Here is a 27,442-nt window from a genome sequence, read left to right as displayed (position 1 = left end):
TACACCAGGGGAGAACAGTAGTATATGTGCCTGGGTTACACCAGGGGAGAACAGTAGTATATGTGCCTGGGTTACACCAGGAGAGAACAGTAGTGTATGTGCCTGGGTTACACCAGGAGAGAACAGTAGTATATGTGCCTGGGTTACACCAGCAGAGAACAGTAGTATATGCGCCTGGGTTACACCAGGAGAGAACAGTAGTATATGTGCCTGGGTTACACCAGGAGAGAACAGTAGTATATGCGCCTGGGTTACACCAGCAGAGAACAGTAGTATATGTGCCTGGGTTACACCAGGAGAGAGAACAGTAGTATATGTGCCTGGGTTACACCAGGAGAGAGCAGTAGTGTATGTGCCTGGGTTACACCAGGAGAGAACAGTAGTATATGTGCCTGGGTTACACCAGGAGAGAACAGTAGTATATGCGCCTGGGTTACATCAGGAGAGAACAGTAGTATATGCGCCTGGGTTACACCAGCAGAGAACAGTAGTATATGCGCCTGGGTTACACCAGGAGAGAACAGTAGTATATGTGCCTGGGTTACACCAGGAGAGAACAGTAGTATATGCGCCTGGGTTACACCGGCAGAGAGCAGTAGTATATGTGCCTGGGTTACACCAGGAGAGAACAGTAGTATATGTGCCTGGGTTACACCGGCAGAGAGCAGTAGTATATGTGCCTGGGTTACACCAGGAGAGAACAGTAGTATATGTGCCTGGGTTACACCAGGAGAGAGCAGTAGTATATGTGCCTGGGTTACACCAGGAGAGAACATGTAGTATATGTGCCTGGGTTACACCAGGAGAGAACAGTAGTATATGTGCCTGGGTTACACCGGCAGAGAGCAGTAGTATATGTGCCTGGGTTACACCAGGAGAGAACAGTAGTATATGTGCCTGGGTTACACCAGGAGAGAACAGTAGTATATGTGCCTGGGTTACACCAGGAGAGAGAACAGTAGTATATGCGCCTGGGTTACACCAGGAGAGAGAACAGTAGTATATGCGCCTGGGTTACACCAGGAGAGAACAGTAGTATATGTGCCTGGGTTACACCAGGAGAGAACAGTAGTATATGTGCCTGGGTTACACCAGGAGAGAACAGTAGTATATGTGCCTGGGTTACACCAGGAGAGAACAGTAGTATATGTGCCTGGGTTACACCAGGAGAGAACAGTAGTATATGTGCCTGGGTTACACCAGGAGAGAACAGTAGTATATGTGCCTGGGTTACACCAGGAGAGAACAGTAGTATATGTGCCTGGGTTACACCAGGAGAGAACAGTAGTATATGTGCCTGAGTTACACCAGGAGAGAGAACAGTAGTATATGTGCCTGGGTTACACCAGGAGAGAACAGTAGTATATGTGCCTGGGTTACACCAGGAGAGAACAGTAGTATATGTGCCTGAGTTACACCAGGAGAGAGAACAGTAGTATATGTGCCTGGGTTACACCAGGAGAGAACAGTAGTATATGTGCCTGGGTTACACCAGGAGAGAACAGTAGTATATGTGCCTGGGTTACACCAGGAGAGAACAGTAGTATATGTGTCTGGGTTACACCAGGAGAGAACAGTAGTGTATGTGCCTGGGTTACACCAGGAGAGAACAGTAGTATATGTGCCTGGGTTACACCAGGAGAGAACAGTAGTATATGTGTCTGGGTTACACCAGGGGAGAACAGTAGTATATGTGCCTGGGTTACACCAGGGGAGAACAGTAGTATATGTGCCTGGGTTACACCAGCAGAGAGAACAGTAGTATATGTGCCTGGGTTACACCAGGGGAGAACAGTAGTATATGTGCCTGGGTTACACCAGCAGAGAGAACAGTAGTATATGTGCCTGGGTTACACCAGGGGAGAACAGTAGTATATGTGCCTGGGTTACACCAGGAGAGAACAGTAGTATATGCGCCTGGGTTACACCAGCAGAGAACAGTAGTATATGTGCCTGGGTTACACCAGGAGAGAGAACAGTAGTATATGTGCCTGGGTTACACCAGGAGAGAGCAGTAGTGTATGTGCCTGGGTTACACCAGGAGAGAACAGTAGTATATGTGCCTGGGTTACACCAGGAGAGAACAGTAGTATATGCGCCTGGGTTACATCAGGAGAGAACAGTAGTATATGCGCCTGGGTTACACCAGCAGAGAACAGTAGTATATGCGCCTGGGTTACACCAGGAGAGAACAGTAGTATATGTGCCTGGGTTACACCAGGAGAGAACAGTAGTATATGCGCCTGGGTTACACCGGCAGAGAGCAGTAGTATATGTGCCTGGGTTACACCAGGAGAGAACAGTAGTATATGTGCCTGGGTTACACCGGCAGAGAGCAGTAGTATATGTGCCTGGGTTACACCAGGAGAGAACAGTAGTATATGTGCCTGGGTTACACCAGGAGAGAGCAGTAGTATATGTGCCTGGGTTACACCAGGAGAGAACATGTAGTATATGTGCCTGGGTTACACCAGGAGAGAACAGTAGTATATGTGCCTGGGTTACACCGGCAGAGAGCAGTAGTATATGTGCCTGGGTTACACCAGGAGAGAACAGTAGTATATGTGCCTGGGTTACACCAGGAGAGAACAGTAGTATATGTGCCTGGGTTACACCAGGAGAGAGAACAGTAGTATATGCGCCTGGGTTACACCAGGAGAGAGAACAGTAGTATATGCGCCTGGGTTACACCAGGAGAGAACAGTAGTATATGTGCCTGGGTTACACCAGGAGAGAACAGTAGTATATGTGCCTGGGTTACACCAGGAGAGAACAGTAGTATATGTGCCTGGGTTACACCAGGAGAGAACAGTAGTATATGTGCCTGGGTTACACCAGGAGAGAACAGTAGTATATGTGCCTGGGTTACACCAGGAGAGAACAGTAGTATATGTGCCTGGGTTACACCAGGAGAGAACAGTAGTATATGTGCCTGGGTTACACCAGGAGAGAACAGTAGTATATGTGCCTGAGTTACACCAGGAGAGAGAACAGTAGTATATGTGCCTGGGTTACACCAGGAGAGAACAGTAGTATATGTGCCTGGGTTACACCAGGAGAGAACAGTAGTATATGTGCCTGAGTTACACCAGGAGAGAGAACAGTAGTATATGTGCCTGGGTTACACCAGGAGAGAACAGTAGTATATGTGCCTGGGTTACACCAGGAGAGAACAGTAGTATATGTGCCTGGGTTACACCAGGAGAGAACAGTAGTATATGTGTCTGGGTTACACCAGGAGAGAACAGTAGTGTATGTGCCTGGGTTACACCAGGAGAGAACAGTAGTATATGTGCCTGGGTTACACCAGGAGAGAACAGTAGTATATGTGTCTGGGTTACACCAGGGGAGAACAGTAGTATATGTGCCTGGGTTACACCAGGGGAGAACAGTAGTATATGTGCCTGGGTTACACCAGCAGAGAGAACAGTAGTATATGTGCCTGGGTTACACCAGGGGAGAACAGTAGTATATGTGCCTGGGTTACACCAGCAGAGAGAACAGTAGTATATGTGCCTGGGTTACACCAGGGGAGAACAGTAGTATATGTGCCTGGGTTACACCAGCAGAGAGAACAGTAGTATATGTGCCTGGGTTACACCAGGGGAGAACAGTAGTATATGTGCCTGGGTTACACCAGCAGAGAGAACAGTAGTATATGTGCCTGGGTTACACCAGGGGAGAACAGTAGTATATGTGCCTGGGTTACACCAGCAGAGAGAACAGTAGTATATGTGCCTGGGTTACATCAGGAGAGAACAGTAGTATATGTGCCTGGGTTACACCAGGGGAGAACAGTAGTATATGTGCCTGGGTTACACCAGGAGAGAACAGTAGTATATGTGCCTGGGTTACACCAGGGGAGAACAGTAGTATATGTGCCTGGGTTACACCAGGAGAGAACAGTAGTGTATGTGCCTGGGTTACACCAGGAGAGAACAGTAGTATATGTGCCTGGGTTACACCAGCAGAGAACAGTAGTATATGCGCCTGGGTTACACCAGGAGAGAACAGTAGTATATGTGCCTGGGTTACACCAGGAGAGAACAGTAGTATATGCGCCTGGGTTACACCAGCAGAGAACAGTAGTATATGTGCCTGGGTTACACCAGGAGAGAGAACAGTAGTATATGTGCCTGGGTTACACCAGGAGAGAGCAGTAGTGTATGTGCCTGGGTTACACCAGGAGAGAACAGTAGTATATGTGCCTGGGTTACACCAGGAGAGAACAGTAGTATATGTGCCTGGGTTACATCAGGAGAGAACAGTAGTATATGCGCCTGGGTTACACCAGCAGAGAACAGTAGTATATGCGCCTGGGTTACACCAGGAGAGAACAGTAGTATATGTGCCTGGGTTACACCAGGAGAGAACAGTAGTATATGCGCCTGGGTTACACCGGCAGAGAGCAGTAGTATATGTGCCTGGGTTACACCAGGAGAGAACAGTAGTATATGTGCCTGGGTTACACCGGCAGAGAGCAGTAGTATATGTGCCTGGGTTACACCAGGAGAGAACAGTAGTATATGTGCCTGGGTTACACCAGGAGAGAGCAGTAGTATATGTGCCTGGGTTACACCAGGAGAGAACATGTAGTATATGTGCCTGGGTTACACCAGGAGAGAACAGTAGTATATGTGCCTGGGTTACACCGGCAGAGAGCAGTAGTATATGTGCCTGGGTTACACCAGGAGAGAACAGTAGTATATGTGCCTGGGTTACACCAGGAGAGAACAGTAGTATATGTGCCTGGGTTACACCAGGAGAGAACAGTAGTATATGTGCCTGGGTTACACCAGGAGAGAGAACAGTAGTATATGTGCCTGGGTTACACCAGGAGAGAACAGTAGTATATGCGCCTGGGTTACACCAGGAGAGAACAGTAGTATATGTGCCTGGGTTACACCAGGAGAGAACAGTAGTATATGTGCCTGGGTTACACCATGAGAGAACAGTAGTATATGTGCCTGGGTTACACCAGGAGAGAACAGTAGTATATGTGCCTGGGTTACACCAGGAGAGAACAGTAGTATATGTGCCTGGGTTACACCAGGAGAGAACAGTAGTATATGTGCCTGAGTTACACCAGGAGAGAGAACAGTAGTATATGTGCCTGGGTTACACCAGGAGAGAACAGTAGTATATGTGCCTGGGTTACACCAGGAGAGAACAGTAGTATATGTGCCTGGGTTACACCAGGAGAGAACAGTAGTATATGTGTCTGGGTTACACCAGGAGAGAACAGTAGTATATGTGCCTGGGTTACACCAGGAGAGAGCAGTAGTATATGAGCCTGGGTTACACCAGGAGAGAACAGTAGTATATGTGCCTGGGTTACACCAGGAGAGAACAGTAGTATATGCGCCTGGGTTACACCAGCAGAGAACAGTAGTATATGTGCCTGGGTTACACCAGGAGAGAGAACAGTAGTATATGTGCCTGGGTTACACCAGGAGAGAGCAGTAGTGTATGTGCCTGGGTTACACCAGGAGAGAACAGTAGTATATGTGCCTGGGTTACACCAGGAGAGAACAGTAGTATATGTGCCTGGGTTACATCAGGAGAGAACAGTAGTATATGCGCCTGGGTTACACCAGCAGAGAACAGTAGTATATGCGCCTGGGTTACACCAGGAGAGAACAGTAGTATATGTGCCTGGGTTACACCAGGAGAGAACAGTAGTATATGCGCCTGGGTTACACCGGCAGAGAACAGTAGTATATGCGCCTGGGTTACACCGGCAGAGAGCAGTAGTATATGTGCCTGGGTTACACCAGGAGAGAACAGTAGTATATGTGCCTGGGTTACACCGGCAGAGAGCAGTAGTATATGTGCCTGGGTTACACCAGGAGAGAACAGTAGTATATGTGCCTGGGTTACACCAGGAGAGAGCAGTAGTATATGTGCCTGGGTTACACCAGGAGAGAACATGTAGTATATGTGCCTGGGTTACACCAGGAGAGAACAGTAGTATATGTGCCTGGGTTACACCGGCAGAGAGCAGTAGTATATGTGCCTGGGTTACACCAGGAGAGAACAGTAGTATATGTGCCTGGGTTACACCAGGAGAGAACAGTAGTATATGTGCCTGGGTTACACCAGGAGAGAACAGTAGTATATGTGCCTGGGTTACACCAGGAGAGAGAACAGTAGTATATGTGCCTGGGTTACACCAGGAGAGAACAGTAGTATATGCGCCTGGGTTACACCAGGAGAGAACAGTAGTATATGTGCCTGGGTTACACCAGGAGAGAACAGTAGTATATGTGCCTGGGTTACACCAGGAGAGAACAGTAGTATATGTGCCTGGGTTACACCAGGAGAGAACAGTAGTATATGTGCCTGGGTTACACCAGGAGAGAACAGTAGTATATGTGCCTGGGTTACACCAGGAGAGAACAGTAGTATATGTGCCTGGGTTACACCAGGAGAGAACAGTAGTATATGTGCCTGAGTTACACCAGGAGAGAGAACAGTAGTATATGTGCCTGGGTTACACCAGGAGAGAACAGTAGTATATGTGCCTGGGTTACACCAGGAGAGAACAGTAGTATATGTGCCTGGGTTACACCAGGAGAGAACAGTAGTATATGTGTCTGGGTTACACCAGGAGAGAACAGTAGTATATGTGCCTGGGTTACACCAGGAGAGAGCAGTAGTATATGTGCCTGGGTTACACCAGGAGAGAACAGTAGTATATGAGCCTTATTTATGCCAGGAGATACAGTTTGACAATGTTAGCAGTATATGCTAAAGTTACAGTACCCATTTTGAACCCGATGTTGCTTTATTGAAGTATAATATACATAGCTCTGTGTCTGTACAGTGTTATTAATAAATAAGGCATATTTACCATGTAAAATACCATTAAACACAGGTGCAAATACAATATAAAAATACTAATTAAGATCAATTAAATACGAACATCCATTGTCTTCCTCACTATAACATGGGCTTGTCTCCTAGCTAAATGTATTTTACTTATTATACACTGCACGTCCCTATGTGATGAGCAAATACAATCCAATACAGAACCTGGTGATAAGCTCCCCTATGTGAAACGTAAAGGCATGGGAATACTATCTGTAACACTTCGGGTTTGAGGTTTTCCAGACAAAGTCCTTCTCAATCATTTGGCCCACCATGTGAAAACTATACTAGAGGACATAAATTAACAGAAATGACCCTGGTCCCTCCCCCCACACAGCCTCTGATAACCCCCTCCTCACTGCGCTGCAATCATAGTGAGTGCAGAAAGAGACGCACTGCGACCACGTTTGCATGTGTGATGGTGTAATGGTAGCATTACTGCCTCACAGCGCTAAGGTCGTGGGTTCGATTCCAGCTATGGCCCTAACTGTGTGGAGTTTGTATATTCTCCCTGTGCCTGCGTGGGTTTCCACGGGTAATCTGGTTTCCTCCCACACTCCAAAAATATACTGGTAGGTTAATTGGCCCCCAACAAAATTAACCCTGTGTGTGTCTGTGTGGTAGGGAATATAGAGTGTAAGCTCCATTGGGGCAGGGACTGATGTGAATGGCCAAATATTCTCTGTACAGCGCTGCGGAATATGTGTGCGCTATATAAATAACTGGTAATAAATAAATAACCGAACAGCAGTAATTATTTACTTTTTCTCTCTCTCCCTGGATATCGGAACTTTCAGGATAATGCGTTTCCGGGTAAAAGATTCCAAACCTGCATAATGGTTACAAAATGTGAAGTTTGAAGCTTACCGAGCACCAAAACATTTGCAATATGCCCTATTAATCCCTGATAAAGATCCATTTGGCTGCCTAAGTGCTAGTCTAAAGGATGCCCTTCTACAGATGGAGTACACTTTTGTTCACCTTCTGCAGAGTACACTGGTGCAGATGTCACAGCTACAACTCATTCATTTAGGTGGAATAGTCTGCGACAACGATCTCCCTAATCGGTGCTCAATGAGGAGCCAGGTGAGCTTAATACGCCAGTAAAGGCTGCTCAAAGAAAATTCTAATTTAGGTGCTTCTGAGCTAAATATCAGAAGGGGAGAACACTGTATACAGCAAGATACAGTATATGCCTTAAGGTGCATACACACACAACGATTTTTTGAACGATTATCGTTAAACGATATCGTTTAACGATAATCGTTTGAAAAAATCGTTCACTTTCTGAGTCAAATGACGAACGATTATTGTTCATGCGCGTTCACGTTTGTAGTTCAGTCAGACTTGTCATCTGAACGATTTTCATTAGGTTAATATTCAAGAATCGTTTGTAGTTCATAAAAATCGTTCATTACATTTAAATGAACATAGTAAATGAACAACTTTAGTAAACGATTTTAGTTCATTTTTTCAAGGTAGAAAATCGTTTACTAAAGTCGTTCATTAACTCAATCGTTGTGTGTGTATGCAGCTTATTTATTTATTTTTCTCTTTATATTGGTACAAGCTAAATTGGAAAGCTGCATACACACACAACAAATTTTTCAACGATTATCGTTAAACGATATCGTTTAACGATAATCGTTTGAAAAAATCGTTCACTTTCTGAGTCAAATGATGAACGATAATCGTTCATGCGCGTTCACGTTTGTAGTTTGTAGTTCAGTCAGACTTGTCAACTGAACGATTTTCATTAAGGGAATATGCAAAAATCGTTTGTAGTTCATAAAAATCGTTCATTACACTTTAAAAAAATCTGACAGATAATCTGACAGAAAATCGTTCATAAAATCGTTGGTAACAAAATTGTTGTGTGTGTATGCACCTGAAGAGATGAGCAAATACAAAGTTTCAGGTGTCGGGGCTTATTTAGCTACAATAAAGTTGGGCCTGCTAGACGTGACAACGTTTAGTCCCTGTCCTCACACTACCTTTAAATCCTCCTGTCAATCTTACTTCTGTGTAATAACTCTCCCACAACACAAGAGCTTGGTGCATGGACTAGTGACTGTGGAATGGGGGGTATGAGCATGGGGAAAAGAGAAGATGAGGAGCAGGCAATGGGAGAAATACAGCGAAGGGCCGAAATCAATTAGCCGTGAAAAGTGCCGTCTGGCGAAAAGCGGATTGAATTCGCCTCATTCGCCTGTTTTGACGCGATGTTCTCTCCATGCGCGTCCCCGCTTTTCGCCCTATTCAATTGTAAAACAGGCGAAAACGCGGATAGGCGAATGTTTTGCAAAGCGAAACTAGCGAAAAGGACATCTCTTTTTTAGGGGAAATCAGTTTGTACCCCATAAAAGCTTCAGTGACCCTGGGAATAGTACCCCTAATAAAGGTATTTAGTGATGTTATATTGTGGCAAAGGGCTGTTATACGCATATTTGCGTATGTGTGGAAAAATGATAGAAAGAAATGTTTTTTTCAGGAAAATAAGTACCGTAGATATATTTGGGGTACCTGAAAATGGGCACAAGTATATTCTGATGTCTCTAAAATGAAGATTTAAAAAATCTAAAAAATACACCTGCTGCAGCCTCCTGCAATTCCAAAAACACCTGTCTCATCCATACAGCACCCCAAAATATCAGGCCCCCCCCCTTTTTTTTTTACCTATTTGCAAACACTTTTTACATTTTCTCCCCAAAAAATTACGTCTTTTTTGGGGTGAATTAAGAGGTTTTTTTTATTTATTTAGCTTGACTAATTAGTCATTGGGGGGGGGGTGTCCAAAGGGTTCTGAACCAAGGGCCTGATTTAGACCCGCTCGCGCGCGGGTTGATGGTGGCCCAGTGCGCACGGGTGCCCGGGGCAAGTGAGACCTTCACTTGCTCCGGAGCTCGCAGTAAAACGGAGCGGCTGTCGATGTTGATCGACAGCTCGCCCCGTTTTGTAGGCGGGTAGGGGGGTGGGGTGGCTGAACAAACAGGCGTTCGCGAAGGAACGGCTGCCGTTTGTGGGCGGCCCTACTGACATCGCTCGTGATGTCAGTAGTGGACTTCCGGCTCTATTAGATTTGGAAGTCCACTTGGCATTGCGAGTGCTGAGACCCTACCACAAGGCTCTCCTCGCAATGCCGCGACCATCGCCAGGTCGCTTGCACAAGCTGTGGGTGGTCACCCACAGCTGTGCGAGCGGCCTGGAGGCTGGATTTAAAAAAAAATAGGGACGCCCTGATTCAGAGCGAGCGCACACAAATAGCGTGTGCCTCTGAATGAGGCCCCAAGTCCCCACATTTGTACCACAAAATAATATGGATTTTGCACTTCTTTTCTCCTGCCTTTTGCTGGATATACTTATTCGCCTGTTTGTGCTTATGGAGTTTTGGCCTAGGCAAAGACTCCAGCGAGATGAATATGGAGGTACTTTGAAAACAGTGCAAATCGGCAAAAACTTTTCTCCAAACGGCACTTTTCGCGGCTAATTGATTTCGGCCCTAAATTTGTAATCTTCTATAAAATATTATATACGCCATTCCTGTAATAGGCACACAGAAACCCTTGCTCCTCCTTCCTCCAGCCCTGGCTACAAATACCCTACCCCTGTCTCTATCTCTTGCACAAGAGAACCGCAGGCTTCTTATAGAAACACTCCACCCGGGATCGGCTGATTCAGTCTGCCTGGTGTCAGTCTGCCTGGCGAGTGCCTATTTCCACTCTGTTTCCTACTAGGATACTGGAGATCAACACAACTTATTTTAAATAATAAAAAAGTTTTTATTCATGGTCACAGGGGCCACTTTGATACCATAAGGCACCTGCAAAAAATTCATTAAGGCAATCATAAATAATTAAAGATCTTTGTATCTATCTCCGTTGAAGGTGATTATTCTGGTCTATATGTCAAAACTGATTTTTACACAGGAGTATTGGATCTAATAGAAACCTGGGGGCATATTTACTAAAGTGCGGGTTTTTAGAAGTGACGTTGTTGCCCATAGCAACCAATCAGATTCTACTTAACATTTATCTAGCACCTTCTAGAAGATAATAGCTAGAAACGGATTGGTTACTATGGGCAACTCCACTTCTAAAAACCTGCACTTTAGTAAATGTACCCCCTGGTGTTTTACAGATGCTGCGTACTAAAAGGCTCAGCATGCCCTAAGGCTGACTTTGCATGCTGGAGAGCCACCACATAATGATCATGAAAGGGAGTTCTGTATGCGAGCAGTGAACAGTAACTGACAGAACACGTTAGTGGAACTTGTTAATGTATTAAGCACTAAATGACGCCCTGCGCTGATACAGCCGATGGGCCTCTCTAGCATAACGTGATCAGTAAGTAGCCCCACGCTCTGCAGTGTAATTCTCATTTCCTTAGGGGTGCTCATGTTTCAGCACATAATAAAATAAAAGACACAATGAACACTATTCTGTACGGTCTAGGAGTTCTCTTATGTACAGGTAATTTGGCCGTAATTTAGTGATTTAACAAGTGGATTTTTGTAGGATATTGGTTTGAGCAATATAAAAAAAATCTACAAGGATCCACAAATGATCAACAGCATTTAAGGGATTAATCTGCAGTATAGATTAGGTCTGGAGGGTGAAAATACCTTGAGCTCACATTAAAGGCACCTGTTACAGGGTACACATTATATGTACAGGTTTAGCACTGCAAAGATACGTTATATCAGCGCTTTATACAGAACATTATAGCATCTTTCTATACTGGTCCGTATTCACCTGGACTTGGGGTTTTCGAGTACCTGAATGATCTATCGACAGATGGTTCGCCTTTGGTGGCGCCTAACATAGGGTGGTTGCTCAGGACAAAAGATTTCATATTGTGGGGGAGATGTACTAAAGCCTTGGAGAGAGAGAAACTACCAACCAATCAGCTCCTGTCAGTTTTCAAACACAGCCTGTAAAAAGTGACAGGAGCTGATTGGTTTGTATTTTCTCTCTCTCTCTACGGCTTCGTACAACTCCCCCTGTGTACCCTGATTATAGGATGCACAGTATGAAAGTAAAATCTAACACATACTTTCACATGTAAACGTAAATCACTAAGGCCGGCTTCATTACTGCAGCTTTACAATAGTGATGCATTTGCCTTAAACTGTTAATTCTTGATTAAAGCGTTAAAGTCTTTGTTCGGGGGATTTGCAATGTTGGCAAGCACATCATTAGGAAGCCCGCAGACCTCGTCCTTGTGAATCGGCCTAAGTGGTTGACTGCTTAAATGAGGAGCTCAAGTAATAATCGTCTGTGCACATTCATTTGAATTCAAATGGAATACACCTAGCAATTAGACAGGGGGGGGGGGGGGGGATGGAGCGTTTCACCTCTGTGCTGGTGCTGGGGCTGCAGTGTGTCAGGGAACCTGTGATAGGACAAACTCTATATTCTGTCTCTGCAAGCAGCAATATTGCAGTGATATGCATAGCTATTTGTAGCCAAGGACATGGCAAAATCTCTCTGGCACAGACACATACTGTAAATGTATGTCATGTATTTCACTGTCGTCTGTTCAGTCAGAATACCCAGCTACTTCACTATACAGGTAACAGCCCGGACCCGCACTATGACGTGTCAGTCAATTACAGTCGACACACATCACAAGTTTTCCTGCACATCTCTATGGGGTGCGAGGCAATACTTGCAGGACGCGATTTGCAGATAAGAAACTGCAAATGCGTCCGTCACGCTGAATTAAGTTTACCACCTGCGTATCTTGTCATAGCCCCTTCGTTACAGAGCAGGATAACAGTGGTCTCTTTCATATGTACCCTGATTCACTCAACTCCCTGCACAGAGATGCAATGTTCCCCCTGTATAAGCACTGGGCGTATTCCATCTGAATTCAGATTTATATGGCAGGGACAAAACTAGCGTATATATTAATGGGACCCTTTACTGTACACTGCAATCTCATATCTCCCTATGCTCTTCTGAACCAATATTTTCCATCTGGATATACTCTAAGGGGTCAATCCTATTAGGTGCGAATTGCGAGGTGCGAGTTTCACTTCGAATTCGCATAGTGAATTCATTTTGCAATCCAATTAGCAACTCAGTCAGACTGAGGGTCTCATTCAGGCCCGCTCGCAAGCCGGTCGATGTTGGGCTCTGCGCACGCTTAGCGGCCGCACTGCGCGTGCGCAAGCCCCGGAGCGAGAGAGAAATTATCTCGCTCCGGGGCTCACTACAAAAGGGGCGGCTGTCGATGGTGATCGACAGCTCGCCCTGTTTTGTAGGTTTTGGGGGTGGCTTAACAAATGCAGGCGTTCCCAAACGAACGCCTGCCGTTTGTGGGCGGCCCCACTGACATCACCAGTGATGTCAGTGGGAGAGCTTCCGGCTCTATTAGAGCCGGAAGCTCTCTGGGGCTTGCGGCAGACAAGACCCTACCACAAGGGTCTCGTCGCAAGCCCCGATGGTGGCGATGGTCTTCACCATCTCGACCATCAACCTGGCTGCTCGCTAAAGCTGTGGGTGGTCACCCACAGCTTAGCGAGTGGCCAGGGGGCCGGATCTTTTTAGAGATACGGCCGCCCTCATTCAGAGCGAGCGCTCGCATTTTGCGAGCGGCTCTGAATGAGGTCCTGAATTCGCAACTTTCCAATCGCACCTCCCTGAGGGTGAGAGATGGAAAGGAAAATCTTTATTTTAAGGTTAAAATGTGGGGACACTGTGCTGAACCCCTTGGACACCCCCCTAATGACCAATTAGACAATTGGAAATTTCTAAATTAGCTTATTTAGTCAAATAATTACGTAATTTTTGGGGGTAAAAAAAAAAAAAAAAGTCTTCAAATTACCCCAAAATCAACTTTTTCGTTAGTTTAGGCACCCCAAACTTAATTACAATAATATTTTAGTTGAAAAATAATTGTTTTTAGAATTTTTTTTTCCATTTTTCAAAGTGCCCTCATAGTACCCCAAAATCACCCTTTTCCTACTTTTTTTTTGCATTTTTCATTTAATTCGTTTTCAGATGAAACGAAAAAAGTTAGTTTATCATCATTTTTCCTGCAATTAAAAAAACAAAAGCACAAATCAGCCCTTTGACACAATTTCAAAACCTACAGTAACTTCCTAACGGCCAAAAACAGCCGTCTATACGGTCCTGCTAACGAAATTATGCATTTTGGGGGTTCCAGGATGGTCTCTCCACATTATCATGCGTTTCTCGCAAATCTCATTTGGCAGTCAATTCGTACCCCTCCGCTGCGAGTAGTGGGAATAGGCATTTTTAATTGGATTGGAGAATTCTCGGGAGCGCACTATGCGGTGATGTGTGTAAGTTTAAAGAAAAACTCGCTACTTGCAATTTGCACCTAATTGGATCGAGCCCTAAAACTCCTCTACCATTATATACCATGGAAACAGTTGGTGCTGTATGACACAGTACAAGTAGACCAGTGGTTTGTTGGGCCTCACTGTCTTTAGTTTAGATGAGGCCCAAGATCATCACACACATACAAGCCAACTTACTATAGCCAAAGACAGGAAGCTAAATATAGAGAACCTGAGTGCGAGTGACTGGTACTCGCCAAGCACACTTAAATATTCTAAATTCTATTTAAATACATACAACAAAATCCCAGATAATATTTCAGGTATACTAGTCCAATGTACAAATAATGGATGTTGCTCTTTCCAATCAACTATGTTTATAGCATGATATATGATTTTCATATTCGCATAATGACGTAACAACTTAAAACAATGGTCTTATATATATTTATCCCAATTCTTTTCCAGCAGCAGCACGCACCGGGCGGTGAGGAGACGCCCGCAGCGGCAATGGAGAGGCAGATGCTTCGTGCATATTGTAGCGAGTGTGGGGATTACCTGAGGTAGCACGGCTGGTCCATGTCCTGCCAATCTGTGCAAGGAGCTGACCTGAGGGACTTTAATTGGCACTGCAGTAATGGTGCCCAATGTCTGTAGAGAAACAACAAAGAGCATGGTTAGTCAGGTGCCGCTTGCCTGGATGTAAAAACTAGATATAAAACAGTTAAACAATTTGGAATTGACGAAAATGTTTTACAAACATTGAAATGTTGACACTAAAAGCGGGGTATCCACTAGGCGATTTCAGCAAGCGATTGCACGATAACGACATCGTTATCTTGCAATTGCGTGCAAATCGCGCATGCATCGGGCATGTTTTGGTCGGAAGCAACCAGCGATGCGTGTGCACGCTGGTCGCTTCCGACATCTATCATCGCCCGCACATGCTGGTCAACCTGACAATCCAGTCAGGTTCAGCATGTGCGGGGATGATGGATGTGCCTGTACTGAACGAGTGAACGCTCAGTCTAGGCACATCACCAGATATACAAACGAGAGCATGACAGCAATGTCGTAAACGTGCTCTCGTTTGTATATCTAGCAGTGGATACCCACCTTAAAGCTGTTGTCTGCTTTGTTTTTAATCCCTGAGTGCTGCTTGTTGGATATGATTTACCACCGGCCGGCGGGGTGCCTAACCCTAACCTCCCGGGGCGGGTGCCTAACTCTACGTCCCTCCCGGGAGCCCCTAACCTAACCCTCCCCCCCCCCCCCCCTTGTGGCTGTCCGCGGCCGGCTTACCTTCGATCGGTAAGCCGGGTGTCGGGCTCCCGGCGTAGGTCTAATAAAAGGCGTCAGGATTTCGACGCCAGTCATTAGACACTTGCCGGGAATAGACAGTTGGGATGCCGAAGGTCGGCATTTAGACCGTCGGCATCCCGACTGCATACCATCTATCTATATATCTAGATTTGTAGGCATTCCCTTAGTGTGAACACCCTCTCTGTGTTTGTGTAGCCACGGTTTGGCGAAAAGTTTACACTTGTGCGAACTTTTCGCCAAAAATGCCGAGTGCCTATGAGCTGCGGCATTTCACACATGCAAATTTTGCGCAGCCTAAAGAGACAAATCGTTTTCACCATCTCAGAGCAGGTGAAAAAATGTGCAAAACCTCTATGTTGGGTTAAAAATGTGGCTACTTGGTTCAGAAACCCCTTGACCCCCCCTCAAAATGACTACTTAGGCAAACCGATTGATTTGATTAACATAATTCCCCCTAATAACGATAGGTCATGTTTGGGGTCAAAATTTAAAAAGTGTTGGAGCATGGGTTTTAACTTAAGTAGTGTAGTAGGTAATTTGGGGGGTGGTATGGATGAGACAAGTGTTTTTGGCATTGCAGGTGGCAGCAGCAGGTGTATTTTTAACTTATTTTTAAAAGTACCCTAAAATGACACAAAAATATACTTACACCCATTTTTATGATCCCGTAATTTAAATGCAGCATTTATTTTGCCCCAAAGAACTTGCTATCATTTATCCAGTCTCAGCCATTTAAAAACCCCGACCCTTTTGATTTTGCCCGATAATACACTTCTAAACTATTACCCAATGTTAGTTTACCTTTTTTTTGGAGTACAGCAAATTTCTCCATATTCAGAAGCATTTTTCGCCGTATTTTATTCGAGGGCGAATGTCTCATCCCGTCTTTTGTAACTGGACTGCCCAAAAGTCCGCATACACAATAGTGGCGAAAAGTGACCCGTTCGGGCGAACGGTGCGAAAACTTAACATTTTCACATCTGATTGGATACGGCCCTTAGGTTTTGTGATGGTCATGACTTTTATCAGCGTTTCATTACTTATATACTATGTTCATTCAATTAAAAAAACAAATAATGACCCCCTCCCCAATAATTGTGACCTGAAGCTTCGTTATAGACCAGGACCCGCATCAGAACACGATCACCTGATTACAGCAGCTGAAAACTGCTTACACACACACAATGATTTAGTAAATGAACGATTTTTAGGAAACAACTTTCGTTAATTTTTTCAAGGGAAAAAGTAACAAAAATCGTTTACTAAAATAGTAATGAACGATTTTTTTGAACTACAAACGATTTTTGCATATTCCCATATTCGTTGAGTTGGTCAGTCTGACTGAACTACAAACGTGAACACGCATGAACGATAATCGTTCATCGTTTTAACTCAGAAAGTGAAAGTTTTTTTCAACGATTGAACGATAAACGATATCGTTATCGATAATCGTTCAAAAAATCGTTGTGTGTGTATGCACCTCAGTGTTAATTTGCCATGTAAAAAAACAAAAAAAAACAAACAGAAAACAGACTTTGAAACGTTTGTCCTTTAGAAGAGTAAAGTGAATTGGCGGCAGCAGCAACTGCTAAGGTGACTGTACCAGCGGAGCCGATATATTGGTCTTATGTTACTACAATTGCTGCTTAAAGCATCTTAATAAAAACACGGCCGTAATGTAGACACAGAAGATGCATTTTTATTGATCCCATCTATTTTGATCACTGGAAGGGAAGAAGAAGGATAGCAAGCGGCTCTCTCACACAGATTGCATCTCTCAGTTATAGCTACATAGTCCTCATCGCATGATTAACACTGATCTTCTGTATAGTATGCTGTGAGGTCATGTGATAATACAATGTGTGTGTGTATATATATATATATATATATATATATATATATATATATGTGCGTGTGTGTATGTTTACATAGAACACACATACTTAAACACAACTAGATACACACACAGATAAATATATATATAAATATATATATCAGGCTAATCTTTTACTTTATACTATTCAAATAGATATAGCTTTATTTATAAGTTGCAGCAGGTACACAACAAAGCAATTCAGGTCTGCAAATGCCACAAATTAATGTACTGTAGTGACTTGAATTGGAAGTTAATGGAAGACACTGGTGCACCAGCAATCTGGGAGAGTGCGGCCGCAAATGCTTTCTATTAGCAGCTAATCTGCTTATTTGTAAAACATTTCCATTTACACGGCTTCCCTATATGTCCCCGTTGAGTTTTTCCAGTAACGTGACAGCATGTGAGATGTGCGATTGTACATGAAGTACAGATTTCTTTTTTTTTTTCTTAGCAGTTGTTTATTCAATATTGGAGACGTGAGAGTAGTAATGTAGCAGAGCAGAGATACCATGGCAACCGCATAGATGACAATGCGGAATATGAATGGATATTTACTAAAGTCATTTCAACATTCATTTCTCCTGGCTGAGTGTAGTGTTTAACCTTGAGCTGAAGCTACAATAAAGCAGATCGCATATATGCCACATTTTCCTTCATTTTAGACATTTTATGCACAACAATACTGATTGGATATAGCAAATAAAGTGATGTATTCTTGCAATAATGCAGAGGTGGCTGAGGGAATACAGATTTCAGGCATGAGTCACAATCAACTTCATCTTTTCCAACTGTCACTTACATTGAGGAGTGGCAGTTACTGGTGCCCGCGGTTTTGCCCTCCTACATCCCGCTTACTTTGTCGTGAAATGGGAGGGGTGTGGGCTTAGTGACGGGATCCTCAGTGAACTGCATAACCATGGTCACACCCCCCTCTGCACAATGCTAAGACCCATTACCCCCATGCTGGCCACCTACACCTGCCCTTGGCCTACCTATTGCCCATCACTGCTCTATAGAAAACAAGAGCAAATACAGTTCAATCCTAAATAATTTCCAATCAAGTTATTAATGAAGAAAAAGATACAGTACGTGTAAGACTCCCAATCAGGAAATAACCAATCAAAATTGAACTTCCATTCTTCTACTGGCTATCAGAAAAAAATAAATAAATAAATATCGGATTGGTGGCTATGGTTTATGTCAGATTTATGTTGACACAAATACGCCCCCAATCCTTGTACGTTGGGACAGCTGTGGGCCATCGGATTTATAGATTGATTCAGAAAAATAACATTGTGAATGCATTGTCACGTAAAGGCTAATTCTCAGTTTTATAACATCAGTACGATTAAAGGTCATTAAACATGAAACACATTTATCACTTGGATAAATCTGGCCTTTAAAATTAGATTTATATAGCTCACATGGGCTTAGTCTAAATGGAATGAACGTGGCTTTTGGAGGGGGTAAAAAGAAACCTACATATGTAAAAAAAAAAAGAGTAAAGGCCGGGAAGGGCGATTTGCAGAGTAAAATATTAATTTGCAAATAATTCATGTACAGCTGTACATGTCTTTTACCAGTCTTTATACTATAACCTTTATATAATCCAGTGCTTATTTTTCACAGCTAAAAATACACGCAGTAAAGGGTTGTGATGCGGTTTATCATCTCGCGGCAACGTGGAGACTCACTTAAGAATCAAGCTCCCATTGATGCCGTTCCCAACATGCCAATGAATGAACGGAAGGAGGCTGTTGCCGGAGCACAATGTTCAGCAGCTGTGCTGCACCACATTGCTCTGCTGGGTCTAGATCATTGGACTGATGAGCTGTGAAACATGTTGTACAAGCTGTTTCTCGGAACCACACATGTCAGGAGTGTCACAGTGATTGTGCTTTAGGTTCAGAAGTGTTATACGCAGCATGTAATTCCTGGATTCACAGAAGGAACGGCTATTTAATGGTCTCTTTACACTGCGCCGCTGTAGATCCTAGAAAATTACCAGGTTGAGGGCACAAACTGGCTGCTGTCAGTGTGTGGCATACAGTTCTTCTCAACTTTCTAATCAATGAGTTTTATCATACGCGACGCGTTTGAAAACTTGAAAAAGATTTCTGGACTGCAGTCCAGAAATCTTTTCCATATGCTCCATTTAATGTGCTTTGTTGCACATCTGAGGGAAATGAGACGCCCCCATTCTGGACTGGCACCCTTCCTTATTGGTTTAAAAGCATGGAGTATGGTAAAGTATATGCACACTGTATTAGGCACAATTCTAGGTAAGTCCTACAAGTTATATACTGTAGTGAAATTTTGGTTCATTTTTGGGGCGTGGGTCCCCCTGGATTGCGTTGGTTGGTCTGTCTCAGGGCACTGCATTATAACACATTTTCCTTTATAACACATTTTAACCCTTCACTGTGTGTCTAATATATATGTACTTCACTTTTTTATTTTCATTCTATATATGCAGCAGCAGCTGCTCCTAACTATCTCTTTACACTGCACTTTTCTTACTATGGTGGTGCCCTGGGGCGGCTTAGCCTGGCCGGTTTTGGGGGGTCCTGCGCTCTGGATTTGAACCTTAGTATGTTAGGGACCTACCCGAAAGAGGTTACCTGGATATGGTGGGTAGGCCCATAAGCTTGGCCATGATTATGCTAAAAACCTCTATTGATTGCAAAATTTTATTGCATTTATATATATTATTGATGATTTGGAGTTGTGCACCTGAGATTTTGTGCGTTTGAAAACTTGCTGCGTGTGATAATGGTGCTCCAGCCAATCAGCTCCTTTCATCTGTTTGAAAAATGACAGTTGTGAGCCGATTGGCTGGAGCACCATTTATCATACGCAACGAGTTTTAAAACTTCTTGTGTACAATTAAACTCGTTGATAAATGGCCCCATAGTTAGCAAATCAGAAAGTGATGGCTAGAAAAATGGGCTTGTATTGGCAAGTGCTTATTTTCTGGGCAAAGTCACGCAGGATACCTCCAGCAGCCCCATACAGTGTAGTGTGGCCAGTGTAAACGCATCACACACACACACACATAGAAATATAAAGCTTCAAAACAGATTTCTACACGAAAATTTCTAACATGCGGTGTTCCAATGACCATATCATAACAATGATACTTCCCTGTAAGAAGAGCTGGAAGGAATTCAGGTTATTAAGAGGCAAATAACAGCTATTGTTGTGGGCAAAAATACTGTCGCCTTTGCTTTTTGGACAAGATAACTGCAATGATCCGCTCCTATATCCATGGGGAGCTTCCTGCTCCACCCTACTGGTACTGCGGTATCCGGATAGTAGGTCCACCATGTGAAGGTCGACAGTCAATGGGTCGACATGCAATATGTCAACAGGTACAAAAGGTTGACTGAAAAAAAGGTTGAGAGTACCGAAGGCCGACATGTTCAAATGGTCGGCACACAAATGGTTTGTCAACATTTTTAAGATTAGGTTTAGGCACTTGGGGGAGGGTTAGGATTAGGCTGCTGGTTGGGAAGTTTAGGGTGAGGCACTAGGGTGGAGGGATAGTGGGGGGTACACACTTGTGCGACCGGAAATCGCGCCGATGTCCAGGGACACACTGGACATCGCACGATTGCCGTTACACACTGCTGTGAATAATGAAGGATGAAACGATCACTTGTTCCGTCCTTCATTAACATGCATGGTGCCGCATGTGATCTTGTGCAGCACATCAAACCTAATGTAACATGCGACTGCGGGAGCGCGCATATCGAGCATACGGACTGCACAATATGCACGGTTTGTTCCGATTTGGCCAGATCAGAAAGACATCGCTCCAGTGTCTACCCGGCATCAGGGGGACGGTTAGGGTTAGGCTTCCGAATGGTCCTATTAGGGTAAGGCACTTGGGGGAGGGTTAGGCTGCTGGATGGGATGGTTAGGGTTAGGTTGAGGCACTAGGAGGAGGGTTAGGCACTTGGGTGAGGGTTAGGGTTAGGCACTAGGAGGAGAGTTAGGCACTAGGAGGAGGGTTAGGGTTAAGCACTAGGGGGAAGGTTAGGGTTAGGCACTTGGGGGAGGGTTAGGGTTAAGCACTAGGGCGAAGGTTAGGGTTAGGCACTTGGGGGAGGGTTAGGGTTAGGCACTAGGAGGAGGGTTAGATCTAAATTAAAAAAAAAAAAAAAACTGTTGACCATTTGTGTGTCGATCTGGTGTTGACCCACTGACTGTCGACCTTTACATTGTCGATTTCCTGTACCACACCCTCCGTCAAGCATGGGCCTTCCAGCAGAATAATGACCTCCGTGGGTTCAAGACAAGGCACTGGGCTGCTCTGTAGTGGGCAGAAGTTGTAGAGAGATCTGCAAACAGCAGTTGGAAGACTGGAGGAACTGAAGCAATCTGTACAAGAAGAGTGGGCCGCACATTGGGGCCACTACTGCCTCCTGTTCTCATACATTACCTAATTCTCTGACTCAGCTACACTCCAAACCCTCCTTTTGGGCTCTCTGCCCCAAGTCTCCACTGCTTTACGGTTTTTGTCTCTTTACTGTACTTTATTACCCTGCACTGTCTTAAGCTGGGTACACACTAGACAATAATATCGTACCAATCCCCCGGATCGGGCAGACATATCAGGAACATCGTCTGGTGTGTACCCACTATGCACGCTCCCACAGGTCGTTCATCTGGGTCGTTCCTTCGGGCTGCATGAACAGCCACAATGAAGCGACCCAGCCGCAGACACCAGCAAGGTCAATGGTGCTGGTCAACGATATATCGGGCGGCCGTTCACCGGATCAGCTGCGCGTACAGCCTGCCTGATATATATCGTTCATGAGTACGATCGGGCATCGCATTGGCGGGTCGCTAAGTGTGTACCCAGCCTTAGTATTTGCCGTTTGTACATCGCTGCGGACCACTTGTGGCGCCCTATAAAGTTTATCAATAATAATAAACGATGCGCGTTCCCGATGGTCAGATAACGATATCTGACATCTGATGTGTTTGCAGTCCGATTTGGACGATTCCATTAATTTTAATGCAGTCAAAAAATCGTTCGTAGTTCAAATCGTTGGTCAAATCGTTCATTAAATCGTTCATCTGACACATCTGACCGTGTGTATGCGCTATTACCACAAGCGAGTTCAGTTCTAAACTGAAATCTTATTTGTAACTACTTCTATAATGGTGCCAGAGATTTTGCATGGGCTTTTTTATTTCACTGCATACCAAAGAAATACATATGTGGGTAACCACATATTTAAATTGCGACAATTTTCCGGAAGCAATTGCGCATTATTAGATAAAAACCCACAGGGTGCCAATCATTTTGTGGCCACCGCTGTAACAGTGTTTTACCGGTGAAATCTTATGCAAAGTTGGGTTAAATTGATATTATATGTATTCAATACAGTACATTAGCATTGATATTACCCAACGCTGTACGGTAAATGCTGATGTGGCTAGCAGTAAAGCCAATGCGGTCTTCAAATACAAATATTGTGTTATAGGACTTGATTTGACTAAATTATTGAATTAATCTTTATAAAATTTCCTGGCTTGAAAATCAGTTTTCGTATTCATCGCCCAGAATGGCAGGAATAAAGCAAAATATAAAATGAGCAAGCGGAATGTATTAGACGCCGGTCAGAGGCTAATTTGTCACCTCAGCCATTTGGAATTTCAATACTAGTTATGTCTCAATACCGACATCCGAATCCCGACAATGGACTTAAGATATACTGAAATACTGACGCCTATCTTAATCACGACGCCAGAACGCCAACCCGAACTATGCAAGTCAGGGGCGCCCTTAGCGTTAGCTGCGGGGTGGGGTGAGGGGAGGGATAGGTTTAGGGAGCGCAGAGGAGTTAGGGTTAGTTTTTTTTTTGGGGGGGGGGGTTAGGCACCCCCCTGGGAGGGTTAGGTTTAGGGACCACTAAGGGAGGGTTAGGGTGGGAGGAGAGGGGTAGGGATAGGGTACTTACTTGCCCTTTCGGGATCTTCTCCCTTTGGGTTGCCAGTGTCAGGATATAAACTGGCGGCTATACGGCCGCCAGGTCTTCATACCCATTCCCTTCTTACGAGTCTCTATTTGGCCGATTCCGCAGTAGAATTGTTCTCGCTTATACCTCTTTTCCACCAAAAACCCAGGTCCGACCTGGGTTTTTGGACATGGTTCCAACCCTGGTCAGACCCAGGTCAGACCCATTTACACTGCACCTTTGATCTGGGTTACTCCCAGGTCAGCCCTGTTCACACTGAACTCAGGTCTGCCCTGCTAAACCTGTGAGGTCATAAAAAGTGGGAGGTGAATGCTCCACGACCACCAATCCTCTCATTTTAGGCATGATCCAGATCAGATAACCTGGGTTGCACCGTTTACACTGCACCATTACCTGGGTCCATCCTGGGTCCAACCCTGGTAGCTACCTGGGTTGGATTGCAGGGTCACTTGACCCAGGTTATTTTTCAGAGACCCTTTTACACTTAGCTGCGACCCGGGTAAAAGGGGTATAAGATTAGTGTGATAGAAATCACCCAACATATGGAAGGTACATGACAAGCGCTTGCTACATAAGGCAAGTTCTGATCACTTGTGCTAATATACTAATGATACAGTGTGCTACTGGCCATGTGTATAGGGATAATAGTCTTCATTCTAGCACCCTGCACCTATCACAAACCTAGCAGTTCCTCTCTCTTTCCTGGGGTATCGCTCTCTGTTCTGGTGCTTCTAGCACACTCTGCTGATGTAACAAACTGCAGAGATACAAACCAAAGTGAGCAAGATGCACCAGAGCATAGAGTGACACCTCAGGCAGGAAAGAGGAACTGCAAGGGCTGTGACAGGTGCAGGGTGCTAGAATGAAGACTAGATAAACTGCAAAGGCTTTATCACAGGTGCCAGGTGATATTATTGGATCACAAGGGGGCCCTTTGCTAGGATGCTCAGTCAGTGAGTCCGCGCATAATACAGTGACGCGGTGTATACGATACATTGCGCCGTCATACAACGTATCGTGCAGTGTGTACGGGGCATACGATGTATAGTTACCGCATCACTGGGTCGCACCATTGTATGGTGTGTACCCCCCAGGTTTAAAGGCACTTTTTTTCCCTCCTCCAATTAGGACATCAAGCAAGGCATCCAATAATATAACTCAGTGGTTCTCAAACTAAGAAGCTCATTCACACCCGCTCGCTAGATGCATATGCTCGCACCCAGTGTATGCAAATTTAGCGCACTCACAGCAAGGCAGGCAATCGCATGGCAAGGCATAAGCACGCCCACTATGTCTTGGCGTGCGATCACTTTGTGTATTCAGACGCCCACCAGCCTATCTTAAGATGCCCACTTGCGCACGTCATCTCCAGGAAGTGTATGCAACCATCGGTACATCGAGGGCCATCGGATGCGATCGCAGCACTTGAGGTTGATTATACCCTGACGCAAGCACTGCAATCACTTCAGTGTGAAATACAACCAGGTGACGTGTACTATGACGCTGCCTGTTTATTAGGCATGCCTCTGAAACGGCGTTACGATGCTCAGGCACGCCTGCGTTCGCACCTCCACTCCCCCGTTTATATTGTCAAGCCCCTGTCGCCACCCAGAAATGGCTTCTCCTGTCACTCACTCTGCTGGGCAGTCTATGCACAGCGAGCAACCGCTTCCCGAGCTTTTGCGCACTGCGATGCATACCCATGCACAGAATGCGAAAATCGTCCAGCTACGAGCAAACACTTCTTAGCGTCCGGGTCTGAATCAGGTCCTCATCTCTCAGGACCCCAAACAGGTCACATTTTCCAGGTCACCCAGCAGGTGCACAGGTGTAGTCATTACTCACTGACACATTTTAAAAGATCCACAGTCGGAGCCAATTATTTCACTTGTGATTCTGTGAGGAGACCTGGAAAACATGCACCGTTTGGGTTCCTGAGGACAGAGTTTGAGAACTTGTGATATAACTGAACTACTGAGAAAAAAACAACAGAATGGTGTACACTGGGGCAGTGGAAGATGGGTGTAAAAAAAAATCAGGGAGATGTGAATATGTCGGGCAGGCAAAGCTGTGACGGGTCCATCGTAAGAAATGAGACTATCGGATGGTGGGGCACCGGGCAGTATGAATGTAACTATAACCGGCTGATTATGGGCCTGATTCAGAGCCGGACGCTATTTGCGCTCGCTCGTCCAGAAAAAAGGGGTGGCTATTCAAATGAACCGTTCGCTGTTTGTGGTCTGTTCACGCCTCTAGGTCTGAACGAGCGTACAAAACTTGCGGTCGTTTTTTGGGAAACTACGCCCCCTGGCCGCTCGCATCCTATGTCATGTCCGCTATTTAAAAGATTAATCGAGTACATCGAACAGGGTATGAACTGCTCGCTATTCTTGTGGTTGGTTTTTGCTACCACAATTTTGCAAGCAGTTCTGGCTTAAAAAAAACCCAGTGACGTGGTCAATGACGCTGCTGTTTTAAATATGCACACCCATAAAACGCCCGTTTTGACCTTTAAGCACGCCTGTGATCGGATCACTCCCCGTTTTCAAGCACCTTCCTCTGTTACCACCCACATACGCCTCATTCTGTCACTCAAATTAGCAGGCATTCGCTATTTTGCGAGCACATGAATTTCGGCCGCACTGACTCGTTCGTGCATGCGTATAACGATCCGTACGCATGCGCAGTTGGGCAAACATCGCTCGGAGCGAACGAGCTGCCGCTTACGAGTGGCTCTGAATCAGGCCCTATGTCAAGTATCTGTAAGTAACAAAATCTACTCGTAAATCACTCATGGTTAGTAAATAACTGGACTGATTTAGAAACAACAGTGTTAATGTGTTGCTGTGTCACATCAAACTGCATGAACAGCACGGTGGCGTAGTGGTCAGCAATACTGCCTCACAGCACTTAGGTCATGAGTTCAACCAGGGCACTGTGGAGTTTATATTCTCTCACGTCCTGGAAGTGCTCTGGTTTCCTTCCACATTTCAAAAACATACTGGAAGGCTAATTGGATTCTGACACAAAAAAAAATGTCCATGTGGTAGGGAATATAGGCCCTCATTCAGAGCCGCTCGTTAGCGGCAGTACGCTCGTTCCGAGCGATGTTTGCACATCTGCGCATGCGTACGGTTTTTAGTACGCATGCGCGAACCAGTCAGTGCGGCCGAAAATCGTTGGTACGCAATATAGCGAGTGCCTGCTATTTTGAGTGACAGAATGAGGCGTATGTGGGTGGTAACAGGGGAAGGTGCTTGAAAATGGGGAGTGGAGATCCGAACGCAGGCGTGCTTAAAGGTCAAAACGGGCGTTTTATGGGTGTGCATATTTAAAACAGCAGCGTCAGTGACCACGTCACTGGGTTATTTTATAGCCAGAACTGCTCGCAAATTTGTGGTAGCAAACACCAACCACAAGAATAGCGAGCAGTTCATACGCTGGTCGATGTACTCGATTAATCTAATAAATAGCGGACATGACGTAGGATGCGAGCGGCCAGGGGGCGTTTTTAACAAATAAACGAGCGTATGTTTTGCTCGCTCGTTCAGACTTAGAGGTGTGAACAGACTACAATGTGCGTACGGATCATTTGAATAGCCACCCCTTGTTTTTAAACGAGCGACCACAAATAGCGAACGGCTCTGAATGAGGGCCATAGATTGTAAGCTCCACTGGTGCAGGGGCTGATGTGAGTGACAGAAATGCTCTACCCAAAGCTCTGCAGAATATCTCTGCACTGCAGACGTAACTTGTTTGGGTTCTATAATGTACAAACTGAACTTATCTTAGGCCTTACATGACAATCCGAAAGGCCGGTACACACTAGACGATGTCTAGTGTGTACCGACCTCATTAGCCACGGGACCCGGCATCGGCAAGTACGTACACACTTGCCGATAGCGAAAAAGAAAAGTCGCATTCAGCGGAGTGGCCCTCGCTAACGATATGTATGCAGGCCCTACAGGCGACGTCGCTGAAGCACGTGGTCAGCAACATAGCGGGTACACACTGGCCAGATATGTCGCTCCGATTCGGTGGATCGGACGGCATATCGCTTAGTGTGTACCCGGCATA

General features: G+C 45.1%; 1 protein-coding gene across 3 annotated transcripts in view; it reads right to left on the bottom strand.

Moving 5' to 3' along the window:
- Positions 1–27,442, bottom strand: part of PHF21B (PHD finger protein 21B) — a 114,063-nt gene that overhangs the window by 27,269 nt on the left and 59,352 nt on the right. For all 3 annotated transcript variants that reach the window (XM_088478298.1, XM_088478299.1, XM_088478300.1), the window contains exon 3: positions 14,735–14,827. In XM_088478298.1, the coding sequence (XP_088334424.1) occupies positions 14,735–14,827 (93 nt within the window). The remainder of the gene's footprint in view (positions 1–14,734; positions 14,828–27,442) is intronic.

Source organism: Taudactylus pleione, unplaced genomic scaffold (assembly GCF_031769625.1).
Source record: "Taudactylus pleione unplaced genomic scaffold, aTauple2 ptg000212l, whole genome shotgun sequence".
NCBI classification, from domain to species: Eukaryota; Metazoa; Chordata; class Amphibia; order Anura; family Myobatrachidae; genus Taudactylus; species Taudactylus pleione.
The sequence above is the reverse complement of the archived record's forward strand: the minus strand, read 5'-3'. Positions and strand labels throughout refer to the sequence as shown.